General features: G+C 40.1%; 2 protein-coding genes and 1 non-coding gene across 3 annotated transcripts; 1 reads left to right on the top strand and 2 right to left on the bottom strand.

Moving 5' to 3' along the window:
* The first annotated feature begins 3,204 nt into the window (after positions 1-3,204).
* LOC104425628 (kinesin-like protein KIN-5C) lies at positions 3,205-11,092 on the top strand. The gene is given in 24 exon segments (XM_010038364.3): positions 3,205-3,450; positions 3,633-3,762; positions 4,512-4,670; positions 4,762-5,111; positions 5,195-5,333; positions 5,425-5,522; positions 5,610-5,766; positions 6,421-6,490; positions 6,613-6,689; positions 6,846-6,899; positions 6,975-7,055; positions 7,139-7,250; positions 7,320-7,406; positions 7,499-7,674; positions 7,813-7,974; positions 8,108-8,215; positions 8,343-8,421; positions 8,424-8,500; positions 8,582-8,665; positions 8,751-8,956; positions 9,034-9,135; positions 9,232-9,341; positions 9,779-9,930; positions 10,455-11,092. Coding segments are annotated over 24 exon segments (3,027 nt in total). The 5' UTR covers positions 3,205-3,391; the 3' UTR covers positions 10,653-11,092.
* Positions 11,093-14,496: 3,404 nt separating this feature from the next.
* Positions 14,497-17,434, bottom strand: LOC104425627 (ubiquitin-60S ribosomal protein L40). Its single transcript, XM_039304779.1, has 5 exons — positions 17,252-17,434; positions 17,030-17,116; positions 16,824-16,926; positions 14,885-14,951; positions 14,497-14,730 (listed from the first exon to the last, which is right to left on the bottom strand). The coding sequence occupies exons 1-5, from the start codon at positions 17,352-17,354 to the stop codon at positions 14,704-14,706; spliced, it is 387 nt and encodes a 128-aa protein (XP_039160713.1). The 5' UTR covers positions 17,355-17,434; the 3' UTR covers positions 14,497-14,703.
* LOC120290085 lies at positions 16,030-16,120 on the bottom strand. Its single transcript, XR_005547959.1, has one exon. It is a non-coding gene; the product is annotated as a small nucleolar RNA snoR109 (small nucleolar RNA).
* Positions 17,435-18,506: the final 1,072 nt, after the last annotated feature.

Here is an 18,506-nt window from a genome sequence, read left to right as displayed (position 1 = left end):
GAGGGCAATGCTTATTGAATATCAACCCTGACTTGTTACGATTTATTTGCTGCCCTGTAGCCATACAATATTTGATTTAAAAAATTGGCTAAGTTTTGGCATTCATGCACGTTACTGGCTAGGAAGAAGATCGCATCATCAGCAAAATATAAATGGGACAAAGTAGGGCACCATCTATTTAACTTAATACCCTTGATATGTCTCATACTAACGGCTTGAGTAATAATAGTGGATAATAGATTTGCCATCATAATAAAAATATATGGAGATAATGGTCCCCTTGCCGGAGTCCCCGAGATGGATAGAAATAAGGTAGTCAAGCTCTCCATTAAACTTTACATTGAAAGATGCGGTTGTGACACACTGCATTATCCACCAAACCCATTTAGGATGGAACCCTAGTTTTAGAAGGTAGTCATGAAGAAAATCACATTCTACTCTATCATACGCTTTTTTCATGTCTGTTTTTAGAATAGCATAGAACTTGCTTGTCCTGTTTCTAGTTCTAAACTAGTGAAGAACTTCTTGGACAATTAGAATATTATCCTGAATTTGTCGTCCACTCACAAAAGCCGACTGTTCCTTAGAGATTAGAAAATTCAAATAGGGTTTCAGACGGTTAGTAAGCACCTTAGAGATGATTTTGTATGCAAAGTTGCATAGGCTGATTGGGCGAAATTGGTCCAGCTTCTTTGGTTGAGATATTTTGGGGATCGGTGTGATAATTGTCTAATTGAGACCTGTAGGCATTATTCCCAACATCAAGAAATTCTACACTGAACAAAAAAGATCATTTTTGATTATGTCTCGGTGTTTTTGATAAAATAATCCATTTAAACCATCCGGCCCCGGGGGCTTTAGTGGTTCCCAACTGAAAGGTGGCCTGCCAAACCTCCTCGATAGTAAGCAAAGCAGTCAATTGGTCATTGATGTCACTAGTGACAATCTCATGGCATTGATCAAGTAGCGGTCCATATTCCCTTACCCCTTCAATTGTGTATAACTGAGTAAAATAGGTAGACGTCATATCTTTAAGAGTTGGAATATCACAAACCCATTGCTGATTATCATGCAGTAACATGGTTATTCGGTTTCTCTGCCTTCACTGAACTATGGATGCATGGAAAAAGCGTGTATTCTTATCGCCCCATTTCAAGCATTGAATTCTAGATCGTAAGGCCCAGTACTGCTCTTCTTGTTGCCATGCCCGACAAATTTCCTCTCTCAATTTTGCTGCCTCTACTCAATCATAGTGATAATGTTGCTGGTTGATTAGGTCTTGTAACTGTTGTTGTAAGGTCAGCACCGTTGTATATCCATTTGAGAACTTTGTTCTACTCCATTTAGTTAGCGCTGCTGTGACATTCTTCACTTTTGGAATAAAACCAAAACCTGATATACTTAAAGAATTCCATGCATTAGCGATAACTTCGCGACATTTGTCATCCTCAACCCAGTAAGCCTAAAAAATAAACGGCTTCTTTCTTTTTTGAGAAGTTGTTTCAGTGTGAATCAAGAGAGGGCTATGGTCGGAGCCCATAGCCGGGAGTGAATAAACCTCTGCCTCAGGAAAAACTAAGTGCCAATCCATAGTACATGTCACCCGATCTAATTTTTCCTTTACTAGCTCATCCCCGTCTCTGTTGTTCATCCACGTGTACTTACAACCCTTGCTTCCTAACTCCGTAAGAGCACAATCATTTAGGACAGTTCGGAAAGACATCATCCTAGACGGGTTAGCTGGTCGCTTTCCCACCTTTCCCAAGGATAAAGTATCTCATTGAAGTCTCCAGCACATAGCCAAGGTAAAGTGTTCATAGAATTTATATGCAGAAGCTCATCCCATATAGACTGACGCTGTTGATAATTAGTAGGAGCATGAACAAAAGTTATGCGCATAGGTCTGTCGACCTGCCCACCTCTACAAGTTACATCAAAAAAGTGAGGTGTTGAGCAAATCACTTGTATAAAAAACCTGGTCGTTCCAAAACAGTGCTAATCCTCCAGCAAATCCAGCAGGGTTCATAATAGATAAATGTCTGAACTGCAAACGGTGTTGGATGTTTTGCGGCCATTCGTCAGTGTTCTTGGTCTCCAATAAGAATACAATATCGGGCTTTTCTTTGGCCTTCATGGCCTTAAGAGCTTGAACTGTCAGGGGATTGCCAAAATCCTGACAATTCCAGCATATCATCCTCATTTGTCAGTGGGTGGCTGTTTAGGGTCAGCCACCAAAACCCAAGCTCCTACTTCATGTGCTTCATAGATAGGTGTTTCCATGAGACTTGACTCATCATGTTCCTCTATACTCACTCCCTTAGTTTTGTACGGGTTGTATTGTTTTAATTTTTTGGCAGTTCAACTATTGTTTCAAGATTGAAATAGATGGAAGTGTGTCATAAATTCTTCTATGCTGGTTTTCCAATGAAGGCATTTAAGGATGCAAATGATAGTCATTTTATTTTTTTGACATAAATTATAATTAGAAATAGATTATTCTATTTATTCAATGAATGAATTTTTAAACAAAATTACACATTTGATAATGATACAAAATTTATATTTTCATAATAGAAATAAAATTTCTCCCTCTCAAGTGACAGCGGGAGGTGATGAGTGGCAAAAGGTGAAGGATTGTTGGCGGGAGATTAACAACTATGGTGGATGGATAGGCGGACGATTGGCTAGTAGGGAGGGCAAGTAATGAGAAAAGTTCATGTTTCTGATTTTCGCTATAGAAATATAAAAGTAGAAACTTTTTATCTTTGATTTCTGTTTCAAATTTATTTTTAGACTAAAAATTTGTGCTAGAAATAGAAAAATGAAATCAAATCACCAAATGAATTTCTTTTTCAAATCAATTTCTGAGAACAGAAAAATAAATCTGGTCATAAAGAATACTTATCATGCATGCCAGAAAATTCCCAATTTCAAAAAAAAATAAAAATTGCAACCTTTAAGACAAGAACATTAATTTTTTTTTTTAAAAAAGAGCAAAGATAGCTAGCCGCAATTGAAAAACAACAGAGGCACGACGCACAGGACTCGCTCGAGGGCCGCAGAGAGGAGCCTCGCGATTCTCATCAAACGCGACGCGGGCCGTCCGATCAGGCCGCATCGGCCGTCGGATGAAACCCCAGGGGCGAGGGCGCTTTTCAAAATTCAAAAACCGGCCCCGTCCCGCTCCTCCCCCTCGCATTTCACACCCCGAAAACAAGCACAAACTCTCTCTCTCTGCATTTCGCGTATCCGCCCGCGTCGAAGAGAGAGAGAGAGAAAGTAGAGAGAGAAAGTGTCTGTGTGCAGCAGATCCGGAGAGGTTGAAGACGACCGAGAGAGCAGAGTAGCAACCATAGGTTCGTTCGATTCCCCCTCGCGCGTCCGCTTCAAGATGTCCGGCCGCCACGAGAAGGAGAAGGGCGTCAACGTCCAGGTCCTCCTCCGCTGCAGGTACGCCCCCGGGGGCTTCCCGTCCCGAGATCCGGATTCCGTCGGGGCTCCGTTTTCGGTTCGATTTTAGGGCCGCGCTCTCGTTCGAGCAGTTCGCTTCGTTTTTCCGATCGCGCTGAGCCCCCTCTTTTTTTTTTTTGTATTTTTTTTTTTTTTTTTTTTTGCGTGCTCTGTGTTTTTAGGCCCTTCAGCGATGACGAGTTGCGGAACAACGCGCCCCAGGTGGTGACTTGCAATGAGTACCAGAGAGAGGTCGCCGTCTCGCAGAGCATCGCGGGCAAGCACATCGATCGGGTCTTCACCTTTGACAAGGTTCCTTCTTCCTTCCTCGCTTTCTCTTTTAGGTTTTCTCGGGTTTCCCTGGCTAATAATCGAGCTGATTTTGTCCCGGTTCCTTAATTAGCTATGTCGTTGTGACATCGGGTTGTGGTCGGGTCGGTCCGAGGTGGTGTCATCGATGTAGTGTTAGTGCAACAAAGTATGAAGCTTCTGGTAGACCTCCCCTTCTAGGCTTGACAAGGGTGTTTCCTTTGCAGTCGCTGGCATTAGATTTACAATTGTTTGTAATTTCTTAATTTGACTGCTTATCTGATCTAATTACGCGTTAAGAAGACTCTAGTATTTGGTACGGAAAGGCCTTTTTCATGAGTGGATTATTGTCAAATTTTTAAGTGAGTCCTAACTATTAGCTATTTCCTGGTTGTTCATAAATGTGTGGAAGAAGTGGCATCATCCTTCGTCCTTTTCCTTTCAGAAACTGGGGTGTTTAAAAAAACAAATATTGGTTTAATCTCTGTTGACCGATTGCTGTGAAGATCACATTTAACAGACGATACATTAGATTTCGCTTTGTATGAATCGAAGTCTCAAGAAAATGGCGCTAGAGTTTCATCATTTTCTGCATCTTCTGAAAACTCGGCTTTTAGTTCATCTTTATCACGATCAATTAATAATTATCAGTTCAAGTATTTTTTCGTTCCCTGCTTGTGTGGAACAGGTATATCGGTAGGTATTGTCTTTTACTTGATGGTCACGTGCTTCATCTTGCTTCTTGCATGCAGGTTTTTGGTCCATCTGCACAGCAGAGAGATCTTTATGACCAAGCAGTAATTCCAATTGTAAATGAAGTTCTTGAAGGCTTCAACTGTACCATTTTTGCATATGGCCAAACGGGTACTGGAAAAACATACACAATGGAGGGTGAATGCAAGAGAGCGAAGGTATTACACTTTTGTGTTTTCCTCTATTATGAAGTTTCTGCTTTCTGCAAAAATTGGAATCCTAATCTGTCTCTATTGTGAAACATGGCAGAGTGGACCCAATGGAGAATTACCTCCAGAAGCAGGAGTCATACCTAGAGCAGTGAAGCAAATTTTTGATACTCTGGAGAGCCAAAATGCTGAATACAGTGTGAAGGTGACATTTATAGAGTTGTACAATGAAGAAATAACTGATCTTCTAGCACCTGAGGAGCTTTCCAGAGTCGCTTGTGATGATAAGCAGAGAAAGCAGCTGCCCTTGATGGAGGATGGAAAAGGGGGTGTTCTTGTTAGAGGTATAGAGGAGGAAATTGTGACAAGTGCTACCGAGATCTTTACTTTGCTTGAAAGGGGATCCTCAAAGCGTCGTACTGCTGAAACACTGCTAAATAAACAATCAAGGTAAAAATAAAATTCTTTTCTCTGACTATGTTGTCTTGGTTCTTCAATTATACAATAAAACGTTGATTTTGATTTTGATGTAGTCGGTCACACTCTTTGTTTTCCATCACAATACACATCAAAGAAGCAACACCAGAAGGAGAAGAGCTTATTAAATGTGGCAAACTGAACTTGGTTGATCTGGCTGGATCTGAAAACATATCCCGTTCTGGTGCTAGGGAGGTAATGCTCCATACATTCTGCACATGATTTGACTGATGTGCAATATTTGTCATATGACTCATCTGTTAAAATATCGTGCATCATTTGACAGGGTCGTGCGAGAGAAGCTGGAGAAATTAACAAAAGTTTGCTTACGTTGGGAAGAGTCATTAATGCTCTTGTGGAGCATCTCGGTCATATTCCATATAGGTACAAAGTGATTCCAAAATAATATAAAATCTGACGTGTTACACTTGTTCCTGTCAAATGTGGCTGATTGAGATTACCTTTTCTCAGGGATAGCAAACTCACTAGGTTACTTCGGGATTCTCTTGGAGGAAGAACTAAGACCTGTATTATTGCAACAGTTTCACCCGCAGTCCACTGTTTGGAGGAGACCTTGAGTACCCTAGATTACGCGCACAGGGCAAAGAACATTAAAAATAAGCCTGAGGTCTGTTTACTGTCACCCTTATTTCATGATTAGAAAATTTTTCTCGCAGGTCAATTTTTTTTGTTCTTTTCATAGTCTACCTTTTGAGTTGCTTGGATGATCCATGCTGACCCTTTTCCCCTTTTTTGCTGTTGTTGAGTCAGCTTCTGGATGAAATCAACATAATTGCACCTAGATTATCTTCTCCTCATTTTTTTTTTCAGATGAAGTTGACAATTTTAGCTGTTTTTTGTTCTGGTTTGTCTCCCTTTAGTCTATAGGCATGATATTCTAGCCTGCAATATTCATATTGTTTGAGCAAGTATGAGCTTCTATTGCACCAGTGTTCTTGATTTGTTGAATAAGGAGCACCTCACATAGTTTTGAGGAGTTTCAACACCGTGAAGATGGTTTGCATGTGAATAGGCACAATAGCTTGAACTAGATGAATATTTAATTTGAATAGGATGCATATCTGCTATTCTTGCTTGGCATTTTCAAACCTTTACCAAGAACTTTATTGAAACAACCATAAGAATATTTCATGTTTTTTTTTTTTTTTTGACCGCCCTATTGTCAAAAGGCAATTATACACATTGTGATGCTTGATTTGAAGGTTCTATTTCCAAGTCGCTAGTCATGCTTGCACTGAGGATGACCAATTGTGCTGTGTAGGTAAACCAAAAGATGATGAAATCCACTCTTATTAAGGATCTCTATGGTGAAATTGATCGACTCAAGGCTGGTGAGAATCTTTCCCAGATCCATTCATGCTGGCATTTGTCCTGGGATGCAAGTTGTTGATTACAGCAATAGCATATTGTGAGTTGAGTTAGTGTTGGTTGATGAGATGCTTATATCTTGTAGAGGTTTATGCTGCACGAGAGAAAAATGGTGTTTATATTCCTAAGGAGAGGTATTATCAGGAGGAGAGTGAAAGAAAGGTATTTTTTTTTTTTTGCTTCCTTATCTTGACTTTTTCATGCTTGGATTTCAGAATATTTTATTCAGTGATGCTATACAAGCTAAATGTCTATCCCTTTTTAATAGAATATTCATTTCAAGAGCACTATTGTAATTTTCATGTTGGCTTGGTTCAGGCTATGGCTGACCAGATCGAACAAATGGGGGTTACTATAGAGAACCATCAAAAGGTTAGTAATTTCTTGATAATAGTTTGACCTCTCATCTTGTGTGATGTTATCCTCATTCACCATCTATTGTGACAGCAATTTGAGGAATTGCAAGAGAAATATGATTCTCAGGTTCAACAATGTTTTGAATTGAGTAGCAAGCTCAATGCAACTGAGGTTAGTGATGTTTAAGAGTTATGGTTATGGATAGTGTTTGAACCTTGTGCTTGTATTCTCATTCAGCTGATCAAATATTGCAGAAAGATTTGGACCATACAAGTAAAGTGCTGGCTAACACCAAAGAGGAGCTTAAGAAATGTCAGTATTCTATAACAGAGAGGGATTTCATAATTTCAGAACAAAGAAAAGCAGGTATGCTTCAATTTTTAAGTGGGTCTTGTATTCAAAGAGCATTATCTTACCGATTTGATGATTTAACAGAAAATGCTCTGGCCCATCAAGCATGTGTTTTGAGAGCTGATTTGGAGAAATCTCTACAAGAAAATGCTCTATTATTTTCTAAAATTGGTAAGCACTCTTTAAATGGAATAGAGTTTTTTGAATTTGGAAGGCAACATATGTGTTGCATTGAACTGATGCTTCTGGACATGAACTTGTAGATAGAGAAGATAAACTCAATGCGGATAACAAATCTGTTGTAAACAACTTTCTAACTGAATTGGCGAGACAAGTTGCTTCACTTCGCACCGTGGTGGATGGATCACTTTCTCAGCAAAATGAGCACCTTGATCGTGTGGAGAAATTCTGCCATTCATTTGAACAGGCACATGAAAGAGTAGGGAATTTTTTTTTTTTTTTTTCAACTGCTTCATCTGTTTTATAGTCAGGTTCTATATGTGGGCAAGACTAGTAATGACTCTCAGGCTTCTTTTTGTTAAAAGTGCTTTGTTTCTCACAAGAGTACTTTTTATAGGCGGTTTTGAATATGAAGAATAAAGTTACGGCTTCAAGGGCCATGTACATCTCTCACATTGAGGCGCTACAAAATGTTGTACGTTTACACAAGGCTAGCTGTAATGCAGGGTTGGACAATATCTTATCCTTGGCTTCTTCCAGTGTGCAATCTACAGAAGAGGTTTGCAGTGAAGTTTGAATGTCCCCACCCTATTATGGTTTTATGCTGTCTATAATTCTACTGGTACTTTATCAAGCTTGTGGATCTTTCAATGTTCTGCAATGTACTAAACTGTTTCTCATGCTCGTAGCAGTTTCTGACATCAAAAGATGTAGAAGCAAAAGCTCTATTTGATGATCTCCAAAGCACTCTCTCAACACATGCAGGAGAAATGGCACACTTTACCAGGGAACTGCGGCAGGTGTGTGCCTTTAGATTTGTCTGCTCTGTTTCTGCTTTGGTGTATTAAATGGAAACTGTGCATTCCCCTTGACTTATCTAATTGAGGTGGTCCATTGAATCCTGCCCCTTTGTGTTTAATTCATCAGAGATTTAATGTCAGCATCGAGCACACCAAGGACATTTCTGAGTACACTAGTGGATTTCTTGGGAATCTTGTTGAAGAATCTAAAACCTTGAGGGCCATGCAAAACATATTGAGGAAATTCAAATGAAAAGTATTGCTGAGTTTCAGAAGGCTTATGAAGTAAGGGAACTGCTACACCTGTGAATGATCAGGCACTATTGAATAAATCATTGACTGAATTGTCCAATCATTATTATGCAGGTACAGTCAAAATCTGAAGAAGAAAAGCTTCTAGCAGATATGACAAATCTAGTTTGTAATCACTTGCGTCGTCAGAAAGAAATGGTTTGTCTTAGGAATTGCTTTATATCTGGATAAATTACTTCTCTGGTGCTCCCAATCAAGGTGGATTGATAGTTAAAAATTGTAGGTGGATACAAGGCTTGTTAGCCTGAGGGAAACTGCTGCTCAGAACAAGACATTTTTGGATGGGCATGTTTCTTCACTGGAGGGTATTACTACAGATGCCAAAAGAAAGTGGCAGGAATTTTCTTCTCAAGCAGAAAATGATGCTAAGGATACTGCTGATTATTCTGCTGCCAAACATTGCCGTATGGAGTTACTTTTACAGCAATGGTAATGTGCTTGCTATGCATATACCGTCTTAATATCAGTACCTCATTCAGTCTTTGACTTTATTTCAATATGGTTAGTGTAAGCACTGCAGAATCAGCTTCCAAACATTGGGATGGCACACGTGAGGCCATTTGCGAGATGGGTAATAATCACGTTTCCTCGATGAGTTCACTCATAAGGTTAGTTTAGGTGCTTGTTAGCTCCTTGTTTTGTGAAGAGCTTTTACGTGTCTCCGTTGTAACCAGTCTAAGACATTTGTAAAATTGCCTTGGCAGGGATGTTTCTGATAGTAACGAGCAACATGATGTAGAGATTGGTGTTGCGAGGGATACAGCTCAGCAAGATGTAGTCAAGTGTAGTGAAGATTTCATTAAGCATGTTGATGGTGAGTATAAGTTTGCTATATATTAGTAATCTGGGACACAGAGTCTTCCCTTTTAATCCGTTTGTTAAATTTCTCATTTGCCACCAATCTTGAAATTACAACTGCATTTGTGATTTGATTCTCTTACGTGTCTGAATTAAAATTTTGAAATCACCAAAAGCTGGTAATTGCTGCAAACATTTGTATGCAAGAGATAAGTTTAACAAGTTTTAAAGGGGAAATTATAAGTTAATGGAATTGCTCTATAAATTTCTCTTTAGTTGATTGAATTTGGTTTCTAATGACATTGATTTAACCCTCAAGTTTATGTAAATGTGGATTGCTGTGGCATAGTTGCACGTTTGGGGACTGATGACTGAATGCAATCCATCCAAAAGTGCAGTTATGGCTACAATTATTACAGTTTTATATAATCGTTTTTGTTATGATTATCACAGGAGTGTCAGAGCAGGAGCGAGAATCTATATCGGGTATTCTAGAAACGGTCCAGGCACACATACAGTTGTTGGAAAGTTTCCATGAGGACCACTCTAGCAAAGCTTCAAGTGTCAGGGAGAAGGCAGAAGAAACTTTTCAACATCGCTATATGGTAATATTGCCTCTCTATCCCTGATATGACTGTCAGTTTGCCGTCACTTTCTGTGATAACATGAACACTTTTGCTTAAGGTACGGTACATAAATTGGTTACTATACCTGAAGTTGTTCTCAAACATGGGGTCTAATTGGTAATGTATCGCATTCCATGACCAGACAATTTATTCATTATGGTTATGCAAGTTTAAGTTTTCCTCATGGGAAACACCTGGCAAATCCATTAACTATTTCGCAAGTTTTTGCACCTGGAAAAATCAGGTTTGATACAATAATGACACATCGAGTTTAATTCTGAAAATAAAGTAGTGGTGTGAGTGTGTTGACCTAGTACATATTATGAGAGCTCTTATTTGTCGTGGTCACACTCTTGCATTTTAATTGGTAAATTTTATTGTCAATATAAGCCTGCACTACAATTCATTTCTTGGTTTCGCAATCAAGCCTTGTAAGAAGCTTAGTTCCCCAACCTGGACTGCATATGATGGATGATGATTCAATTTATGCATTTCATATACAGGACTATGAGCCAAGTGGGACAACGCCAATTAAATGTGATCCAGAAGTTCCGACAAAAGGAACTATTGAGTCTCTTCGGGCCATGCCGATGGAATCTCTTGTTGAGGAGTTTCGTGAAAACAATTCATATGAATCATTTGATGGGAAAGACTTGAAGCCATCTCTAATACCACGCTCACCCTTGACACAGATCAATTGAACGTGTGATCTTCTCATCTCATTTTTACGGAAGCTAGTTGGCAGCCACATGAGGATCTGTACTGTTGGTGTACATTAAATATCTGTCACTCGAGGATTGTAAGGATGCAAGATAGGCCACTGGAGCAGAATGTTAATGCAGCGGGGCTATGAATAATTACATTATTAGGATATAGAATCTTGTCTCTTCATGAAGTAATCTGGCAGTTTCAAGTGTAGGCTTCTCGCTTATGCTTAAACAATTTATATGTAAAGCTCCTCTAGAGTCGTATATTCCTTCTCTGTAATGTAACATTTTTTTGGTTAGTGAAACTGGAGGCGCATAAAAACTCTGTCGTGAGTTGCTTCAACTCAATTAATGTCATTTAAATGAATTTCTCCACCAGTGGAAGAAGTATGGGAATATGGTTTCATGTTGGAAACCAGAAGTGAATTTTGTTTTGGGGCCTGAGAGATTGTGTTATAATTAGATGACACTTTTCTCTGACCTGGAGTTAAGTACTTAAGATCATTGTAATATGTCCATGAGTTTTAAGTTATTTCTTTATGTTCTCACATGATAGAGTTGATGCCAGACTTCATAAGAGTATCCTCATTTCGTTCTGTCTCTACCCTACTAGAAATCTGGAGAGCATGAAGAAGCATTTTAGCTTAAATTGCATCCCAATTATGCCAGTGATCAAGACACTGATTTCTGTTCAGTTGCTTCACTTTGAGTTACTTAAGAAACAGACGGGTAACAAAAGACCATGTTCTTAGAAATTCTTTCATAACATCTCAAATGTAACCTGAACATTTCTGTGACATGATAATCAAACAGCCAAGTGGAAACCGTGATTGTCATCTTTTGTAGTAGCATGCTTTGACTTGGTTCACTAAAATTAATCGCTTAGCTTCTTTGACCTCAACGATACTATATTTGTATCCTCTTCAGTAGAAGAATGCCCTTTCAACCTTATTTAAAATTTCTAAACCACTTTCTGCAGTACAGATAATGACGAGACTGCATTTTTGATGAAACACATTAGGATTGGTCAACTCACTGACTTCTATTGACACCTCAAATTTGAATATAAAGATGTCTTGAGAAGATTTTTAGGTTTCGTTATGTCATGTGGACAAACTACCAGTCCAAACAGAAATTAACCATCGATGCCAACAAGCCTTACTAATAATGTCTTTTCACTCACTGACTCTAATATAGTGAGTGAAAACTGAGAGTCCGCAAAGATTCTTTCGTGCAATTGTAGAGAATGGGGTAATTAATATTCCAAAATATCATGCGACGATCCTTATATTGTCAGAAACTAACGTAGAAAAAAAACTCGAGAGGTCTGGAGAAACCTGCCTCTTGATAAGGTGATATACTTGCCTATTGATGCCTAGGCAAGCGGTATCTGGGTCCTGTGGAGAGATGGTTCGATTGCCATAAACCTCCTTCCTCAAACCGAACACATAATCCACTTGAGGGTTCAAATACGCGTTGATAAAACCTGTCTTAGATAGCTGGGGAAAATGGGTGGTATGGGATAGATATTCATAGAGCTAGCTGGTGCTTTCAAGGATCATATGAAATATTGCTTGGTATTAATATGAGCTTCATCAAATCAAAATTTTCTTTGGTCCAGGCTCCAAAACTACAGAGCCATCAGTGCTTGGTGCAACCACAAGCGGAGGGTCCACTTTGCTCGAAGCGACTCTTTTTCCACTTTACTAGCATCTGCCCGGATCACCTTCCTATTTTGCTGAACTTGAAACCTGGTGCTACCGAGTCATTGCCCTGGGCTGTTCTGTTTTGAACCTATGAGACTTTATAAGAGTGGTGGAAATTTGAAGAGCCATGAAGACTAACCCGAAGAATGTCCCGATAAATCTTGAGAGGGAACTTAGAGAAAAATATCAATTTATGTTGGAGCAGGAAGTTCTGTGGGACATGAAATCTAAGACCGATGGGTCATGGATGGTGACCATAATACGAACTACTACCATCATTTTATGGATAATAACCGGAACACGAAGCTTAGAGAATTTGAGACTTCCCCCACAGTTTCAAGAGAAGGAGATGAAGAAGTACATAGAATGCAGCACGCCAGTTTGGATACAGTACTCAGCTAAATGCTGCCATACTTTTCAGGCGCTCGACATGTGAATAGCTGCAACTAGCACTGAAAATAACGGCAATTGGGTGCAAAAATATCCCAGTTAGCTGAGAGCAACTGTCTCTAAGAGTGTGTTTTGAATCTTAATTGTCTTCAAGAAGTTTCTGACAATGAAATGAATTAAGGATTATGGGGCCTTAAGCCTCTTAAGAACCCCAGAATGCTGTCTTTTCAAAAACAATGGAATGTGGCTGTAAATCCGGTCTGATGGGCTAGGGAGATATTTGTTCGCATAAGCCTCCTTAGCGATTCCCTCTTCGTTCTAATCAGGCAGGAGTGTGAAATTCTTACACCAGCTTAGCCCTATATGCTTGTGCGTTCACCCTTTTTCTAATTAAGTTCCTGCACGTTCAATTTTTCTACCAAAGTCCTTTTACTTACACAAATTGGTCCCTCCGGACGCTACATTTGACCAAATTTAACTGACGTGGTAGTTTGTAATGCCTAAGTGTGAAGTAGACAACAATTTGCTGACATGGACACTAGGGTTAGAAAACAAACAACAGAAAAAAGTTGCTCTTCCACCCCCAACATACTCTGTTTTTCAGCATGCTTGCAAAATATTATGCGTGTTGCAATCTAATGTCGTTCAATAGCTTCGTCAGGTTAATTTGGCCAAGATGGCAACAGAAGGATTTGATTGGACAATTTGTGCAAGTGAAAGGACTTGATTAGAGTAGTAAGAAGTAGAGAGTTTTGATGAGAAAATGCGTTAAAGTTAAGGGTTGCAAAGTAAAATTTCTAAATAAAATTAGCGTAGAACGTTTTGTTAGGAGACTCAGAAGAACACTCTGTGGATGGTTTGATCAGGCTTCAGCCAGTTTTAGTCCGGAATGCCTGATGCGGTCATCCTCACCAGAGAAATTTTGCATTGCATGAAGAATAACAAAGAGCGCAAGGTGTTCTTCCTAATATAAGTATATTTAGAAAAAAAATAAAAATTACGGCACATTCAGATATGATTTTCGATTAAGGGTCCTTGGACTGTTTGGTTTTCCTCGATTCCAGTTTGATCTCATCTTGAATTGTATTGGTAATTTTAATGCTTTCATCATTTAAAGATGGAAATATACTCGGAGCCTTCTAACCATTGCAGCAAAACAAGGAGACCCCTTCTGCCTTTTCAGACTCTGCACGAAAGCTTAGAGATTCCGACCTTATGGCTAAGAAATAAGAGTTGATCCGTCATGGGTTTCAGACCAAATCTAGTGAAGGAAGCTTCCTAGCCATGAGTGCAGATTGAGGACTTCCCTATGAAATCTTGGGAAGCAGGACATGATTTAGATGAACTCGGGCGATACGGACTCTGCTTACTGTCTATCCTTTTGGGGAAGGAAACAGGTTCACTGGTCAGAGAATAGGGACAACGACAGTGGGGAAGTCGGGAAATTGATTTGGGCTGCTTCCGAGGGAAACCATGTACAGTCCAAGTATTGCAGATTTTCGTAATGTTTACTAAAAATATGTGCATACATCAATTCAGATTAGAGTAGCGACGGCAGATGTTCAACGCACTTCTCAAAAGCCATTGTCCTAAGGCTTGACCCGCTTCTTGGTTTTCATCCACTGTTGTTACTCACATCGGGCTTTTTGCTATTTTTATTGAGAAATGTTAACCGAGTGCAAAAAGCACGTTCCTTTTCTTTTTCGCGGAGGAGAGCGGGTATCCACTCTTTATCTCAGGGATTCAACCAAGGGAGAATCACTTTCTACCATTACAAAGGTCAAAAACAACATCATCTGCTCAGCCCCAAAGGGAAAAAGCAAAAACATGCCCAAATGAATTCTTCTCGGTCGAAACAATGAAAGGAGTCAACTAGTCATCCATACAAGCACGCTTCAATGTAAAAACAAATGCTCTGCAACAGTAAGGACTAAGTAACCGCCTAAAGTTTACTTGATCTTCTTCTTAGGCCTCAGCTGCAAGACAAAAAGTTTTGATCACTTCCATGGTAGAATGTGATATTCAATAATGGAAAGAAAGCATACATGACAAGAAACAAGGAAATGTGATGTTTAGCCCAATGGGGAGAGAGAAGAAAAGACCGAAATTCCTTTAGAGAAACAAGCTAACCTGATTGCTGTGACCACATTTCTTCTTGCGGCAGTTGACAGCTCTTGGATGCAGGCGGGCATAACATCTGGTGATTTATAAGATGTAAATGTCGCAGGAAATAAATCAATAATAGCAGCAGCGGCATTACATAAAGAGGGTACAGATGTACAGAAATTAATGCAAGACATTTTAACATCACATACAGAAGACAGATAAAGCAGCTATCACCTTGAGGCATCCATGGGATTGCAATTACCCTCAAATTGATGGTGAAGGACAAGTATGGGAATGGTATTTAACACGGTTAACTAAATAAAATGAGCATACACAATCATGTGGGCTTCACAGGAATTGACATTAATGTCCTAAAATTGCAGATACAAGGTGTAACAACAGGCAGCAAAGAAAGGATGGGATATTTCAGCATTTTGTCACATGTCCATCCAACTGAAATCCAGCGTGCAGAGGTCAAATTTGACACAAGTTTTTATGACTATCAATGAATATGAACACCCTCAATGACAAATAAAATTGCCGAATGCTGTTAGCTACACAGTAGCAAACTCCCCAAACCTCAGATGGATATGTCTACTATGAAGCCCACATGAATGAAATTCCCCATCTCTATCTAAGCTGTCCATCTTGATCTTCCTCGTCTCTAATATGTCCTCTAGCTTTAAAAACAGGCCTAGGACAGGTTTCACTTTTAAAAAATGTGTTTCCATGATAAAATAGATGTATCATTTGATGACATTAGTTATTTTGAAGAAAAAAAAGACAAGACTTCATTAACGATTAAACTACAAATATACCATCAATGAAAATCAACTGAATATATAGTCAAAGCCCAGCTGACAAAGATTAAATGGAAATCACTTTTGGGAACTAAGATGCCCTCCATTGCACTTAAACAGCAAGTGAGGGTTCAACTGATAGTCCCATATAAAGCAGCAGAAAATTCGAAACTGACAGCAGCAAAGCAGCATCAAATGTCACAACAAATCCAAGATTTGATGACAATCCAATCGTCAAACTTTAGAATGCAGAATAGGAGAAGGAAGGAAGTTCTAAAAGCAGTTCTGTGGAAAAAATCTAGCAGATACAGTAGTAGAATGAATTTTGACTATAATAATAGTAAACAGACGATAGTAGAAGGAAAAAAGGCATGTAAGAAGTTCGGTAAGCAGAATTGTCGACAGAGTTGGACAACAACCGGCCAGTTAACTTCTCAGCTATTGGATCTGGCTACAGCCACTTTGGCAAATTCAAGATCGAGGACACTGATTAAATCAATCACACGCCCTCACCTTGGTACATGTAGCCTCAGATCTCAGATAAATCAAAGCAATAGCATTTCAAAGGAACAAAACCCTTTCTTTAATGGAAACATCAGAATAAGGCAAAATAATTGAGAGAGAAAAAGGAATAGAAGAAGGTCCAAAAGCAGTTCCGTGGAAAAGCTCTAGCAGATAGGGCAGTAGAGAGTTTGATAGAACATGTCCTGATGACTAACAAGAAATCTAGTCTAACAACATCATACAGGCCAAACAATATCCACGATTAAGATTTAAAAACACCATTAAGATTTAAAATAAAAATAAAAATAAAAAATAGAACGGCCAACCGACTCAATGATAAACCACACAAAGGACTGACAATTAAAATTGTCGACCAGAAAGAGAAAAAATTCACCCCCGGAGAAAATCATCTGGAACTGATCGAAACCAGACAAGAAAGCAGTAAAGATCGACAATTGTTATTGGAAACTAGCACAACCTTTTCTGCACTAGTTCCAGCTTAGACGCTAAGTATAGTCCCGCCGTCATGCTCAAAGCTCATCATCCAATACATCAGCTCAACTCTATTTCAACATTTCTAGCGTTTCAATGATTCAATTCCACTACGAACAACCTCAGATAACATCGGGCACCACAAAGCAAAAGAGCGAACAACTCACTTGCGGCAGATCATCTTGTCCTGATTGTACTTGCGAGCCAAAGCCATCAGAGAAGGCTCGATGATCCCTCCGCGGAGCCTCAGGACGAGATGGAGCGTGGACTCTGAATCAAGAACAACAAGCAGAAACATATTAGCGCCTCCATCTCAGAGCACGGCGATTCGCTTCGTACGAAGCCGAGCAAACGAAAGCGAAGCGGAGCGCACCTTTCTGGATGTTGTAGTCCGCCAGAGTCCGGCCATCCTCGAGCTGCTTCCCGGCAAAGATCAGCCGCTGCTGGTCCGGCGGGATTCCTGCACAACGGACATCGAAAAACGAACAAAAAAGCAAACGCATCAAGACGCGGAACCTCGGCGCGAAAAACCAAGCCGATCAGAGGCGATCAGAGGCAAAAGGAAGCGGAAACTCCGGTGGAGGCGGCGACGGACCTTCCTTGTCTTGGATCTTGGCCTTGACGTTGTCGATGGTGTCGCTGCTCTCGACCTCGAGGGTGATGGTCTTGCCGGTTAGGGTTTTCACGAAGATCTGCATCTTCGCTCTCTCTCTCGATTCTCTCTCTGCGCGTCTCGGCGGTGCGACGAGGGGGAGAGGGAGGGAGGAAGAGAACTCTGAGGCTTTTATAGGGCTTCTGCTCAGCTAGGGCTTTGACTCTCGAGTCCCTCCCTCAAGCCTTGACCCCACATTTTCTTTTGGGCTTGTTGGGCCGAGCGGGGTCCATAATGCAATTTCTCTATTCTTGCGTATTTTCGCTTATGGCCCCGAAAACTAGCACCGAAAAATGATTTTTCATTTTGGCCCCTTGACTATCAAATTTCGACCACGTTTGGTTCGGCTTTTGGAACGGGTTTTGGGATTCTAAAGTCCCTTGACCAAATGCAAACAGGTTTAGTTCGTGGTTTTGCTCAACTTTGGGAAAATATAATTATATCTTTAAAGGATTTTAAAGGCCCTTAGTCCAAAACAAGTCTAAAGGTCCTTTGGAAACTTGCATTTTTAGAATGCAAGTTCCGGTTACTATTCATCTTCTTTAAGAAAAGCTGATCAAAAGACCACAATCACCTACCAAGGGGTTGTGCACGCCGGCGACGGCCGCTTGAGGGTCGCCCAACCTTGGCAACCGTCGCCGGACCTTAGGCTACGCGTGGGTCACGCGACCCAAGCAACTAATGGCTTGAATCACATGACTTAGGTGGCCGCCTGAGGTTGCGCACCCTAGGCGGCCACGCGAACCTAGGCAGCCAATGCCTGGGGTCGCGCAACCTTAGGCGGCCTCGTCTAAGGTGGGCAACCTTAGGTGACGGCGTTCGAGGGCTAGATCTGGTCGTTCGGCGGCTAGATTCGATGGTTCGGTTGCCAGAATTTGCCGATTAGTAGCTAAACTTCAAAAAATAAACTACAAATGTTTTTTTTTAAATTTAATAAAAGTCATTTATAAATGCAAATTTTATCAAACGGTATTTTAGCCAAAATTGTTTCTCAATACACGTTAGAATTACAATTCACCAAATGCTATTTGCATTTCGAAAACCTTTTTCACCCAAAAGTATTTGCATTTCGCAAATATATTCCCCAAAATCAAACCAAATGGGGCCTTCATTGGATTGCCGCCCTTCGGGAAGTTGTAAAAGCATCGAGGCATTAAGTATGTCACAAAGCATCAATTTAAGATTTTTTGTTATATGA

The sequence above is a fragment of the Eucalyptus grandis genome, chromosome 11 (assembly GCF_016545825.1).
Source record: "Eucalyptus grandis isolate ANBG69807.140 chromosome 11, ASM1654582v1, whole genome shotgun sequence".
In the NCBI taxonomy this organism is placed as follows: domain Eukaryota; kingdom Viridiplantae; phylum Streptophyta; class Magnoliopsida; order Myrtales; family Myrtaceae; genus Eucalyptus; species Eucalyptus grandis.
The sequence above is the reverse complement of the archived record's forward strand: the minus strand, read 5'-3'. Positions and strand labels throughout refer to the sequence as shown.

Bases quoted from the DNA above. Each gene is read 5' to 3' on its own strand.
- LOC104425627 (XM_039304779.1), bottom strand. From the start codon at position 17,354: ATGCAGATCTTCGTGAAAACCCTAACCGGCAAGACCATCACCCTCGAG. The intron at 17,117-17,251 runs GTCCGTCGCCGC...TCCGTTGTGCAG, and splicing joins CAAGATCCAAGACAAGGAAG to GAATCCCGCCGGACCAGCAG. The intron at 14,952-16,823 runs GTGAGTTGTTCG...ATAAATCACCAG, and splicing joins GACAAGATGATCTGCCGCAA to ATGTTATGCCCGCCTGCATC.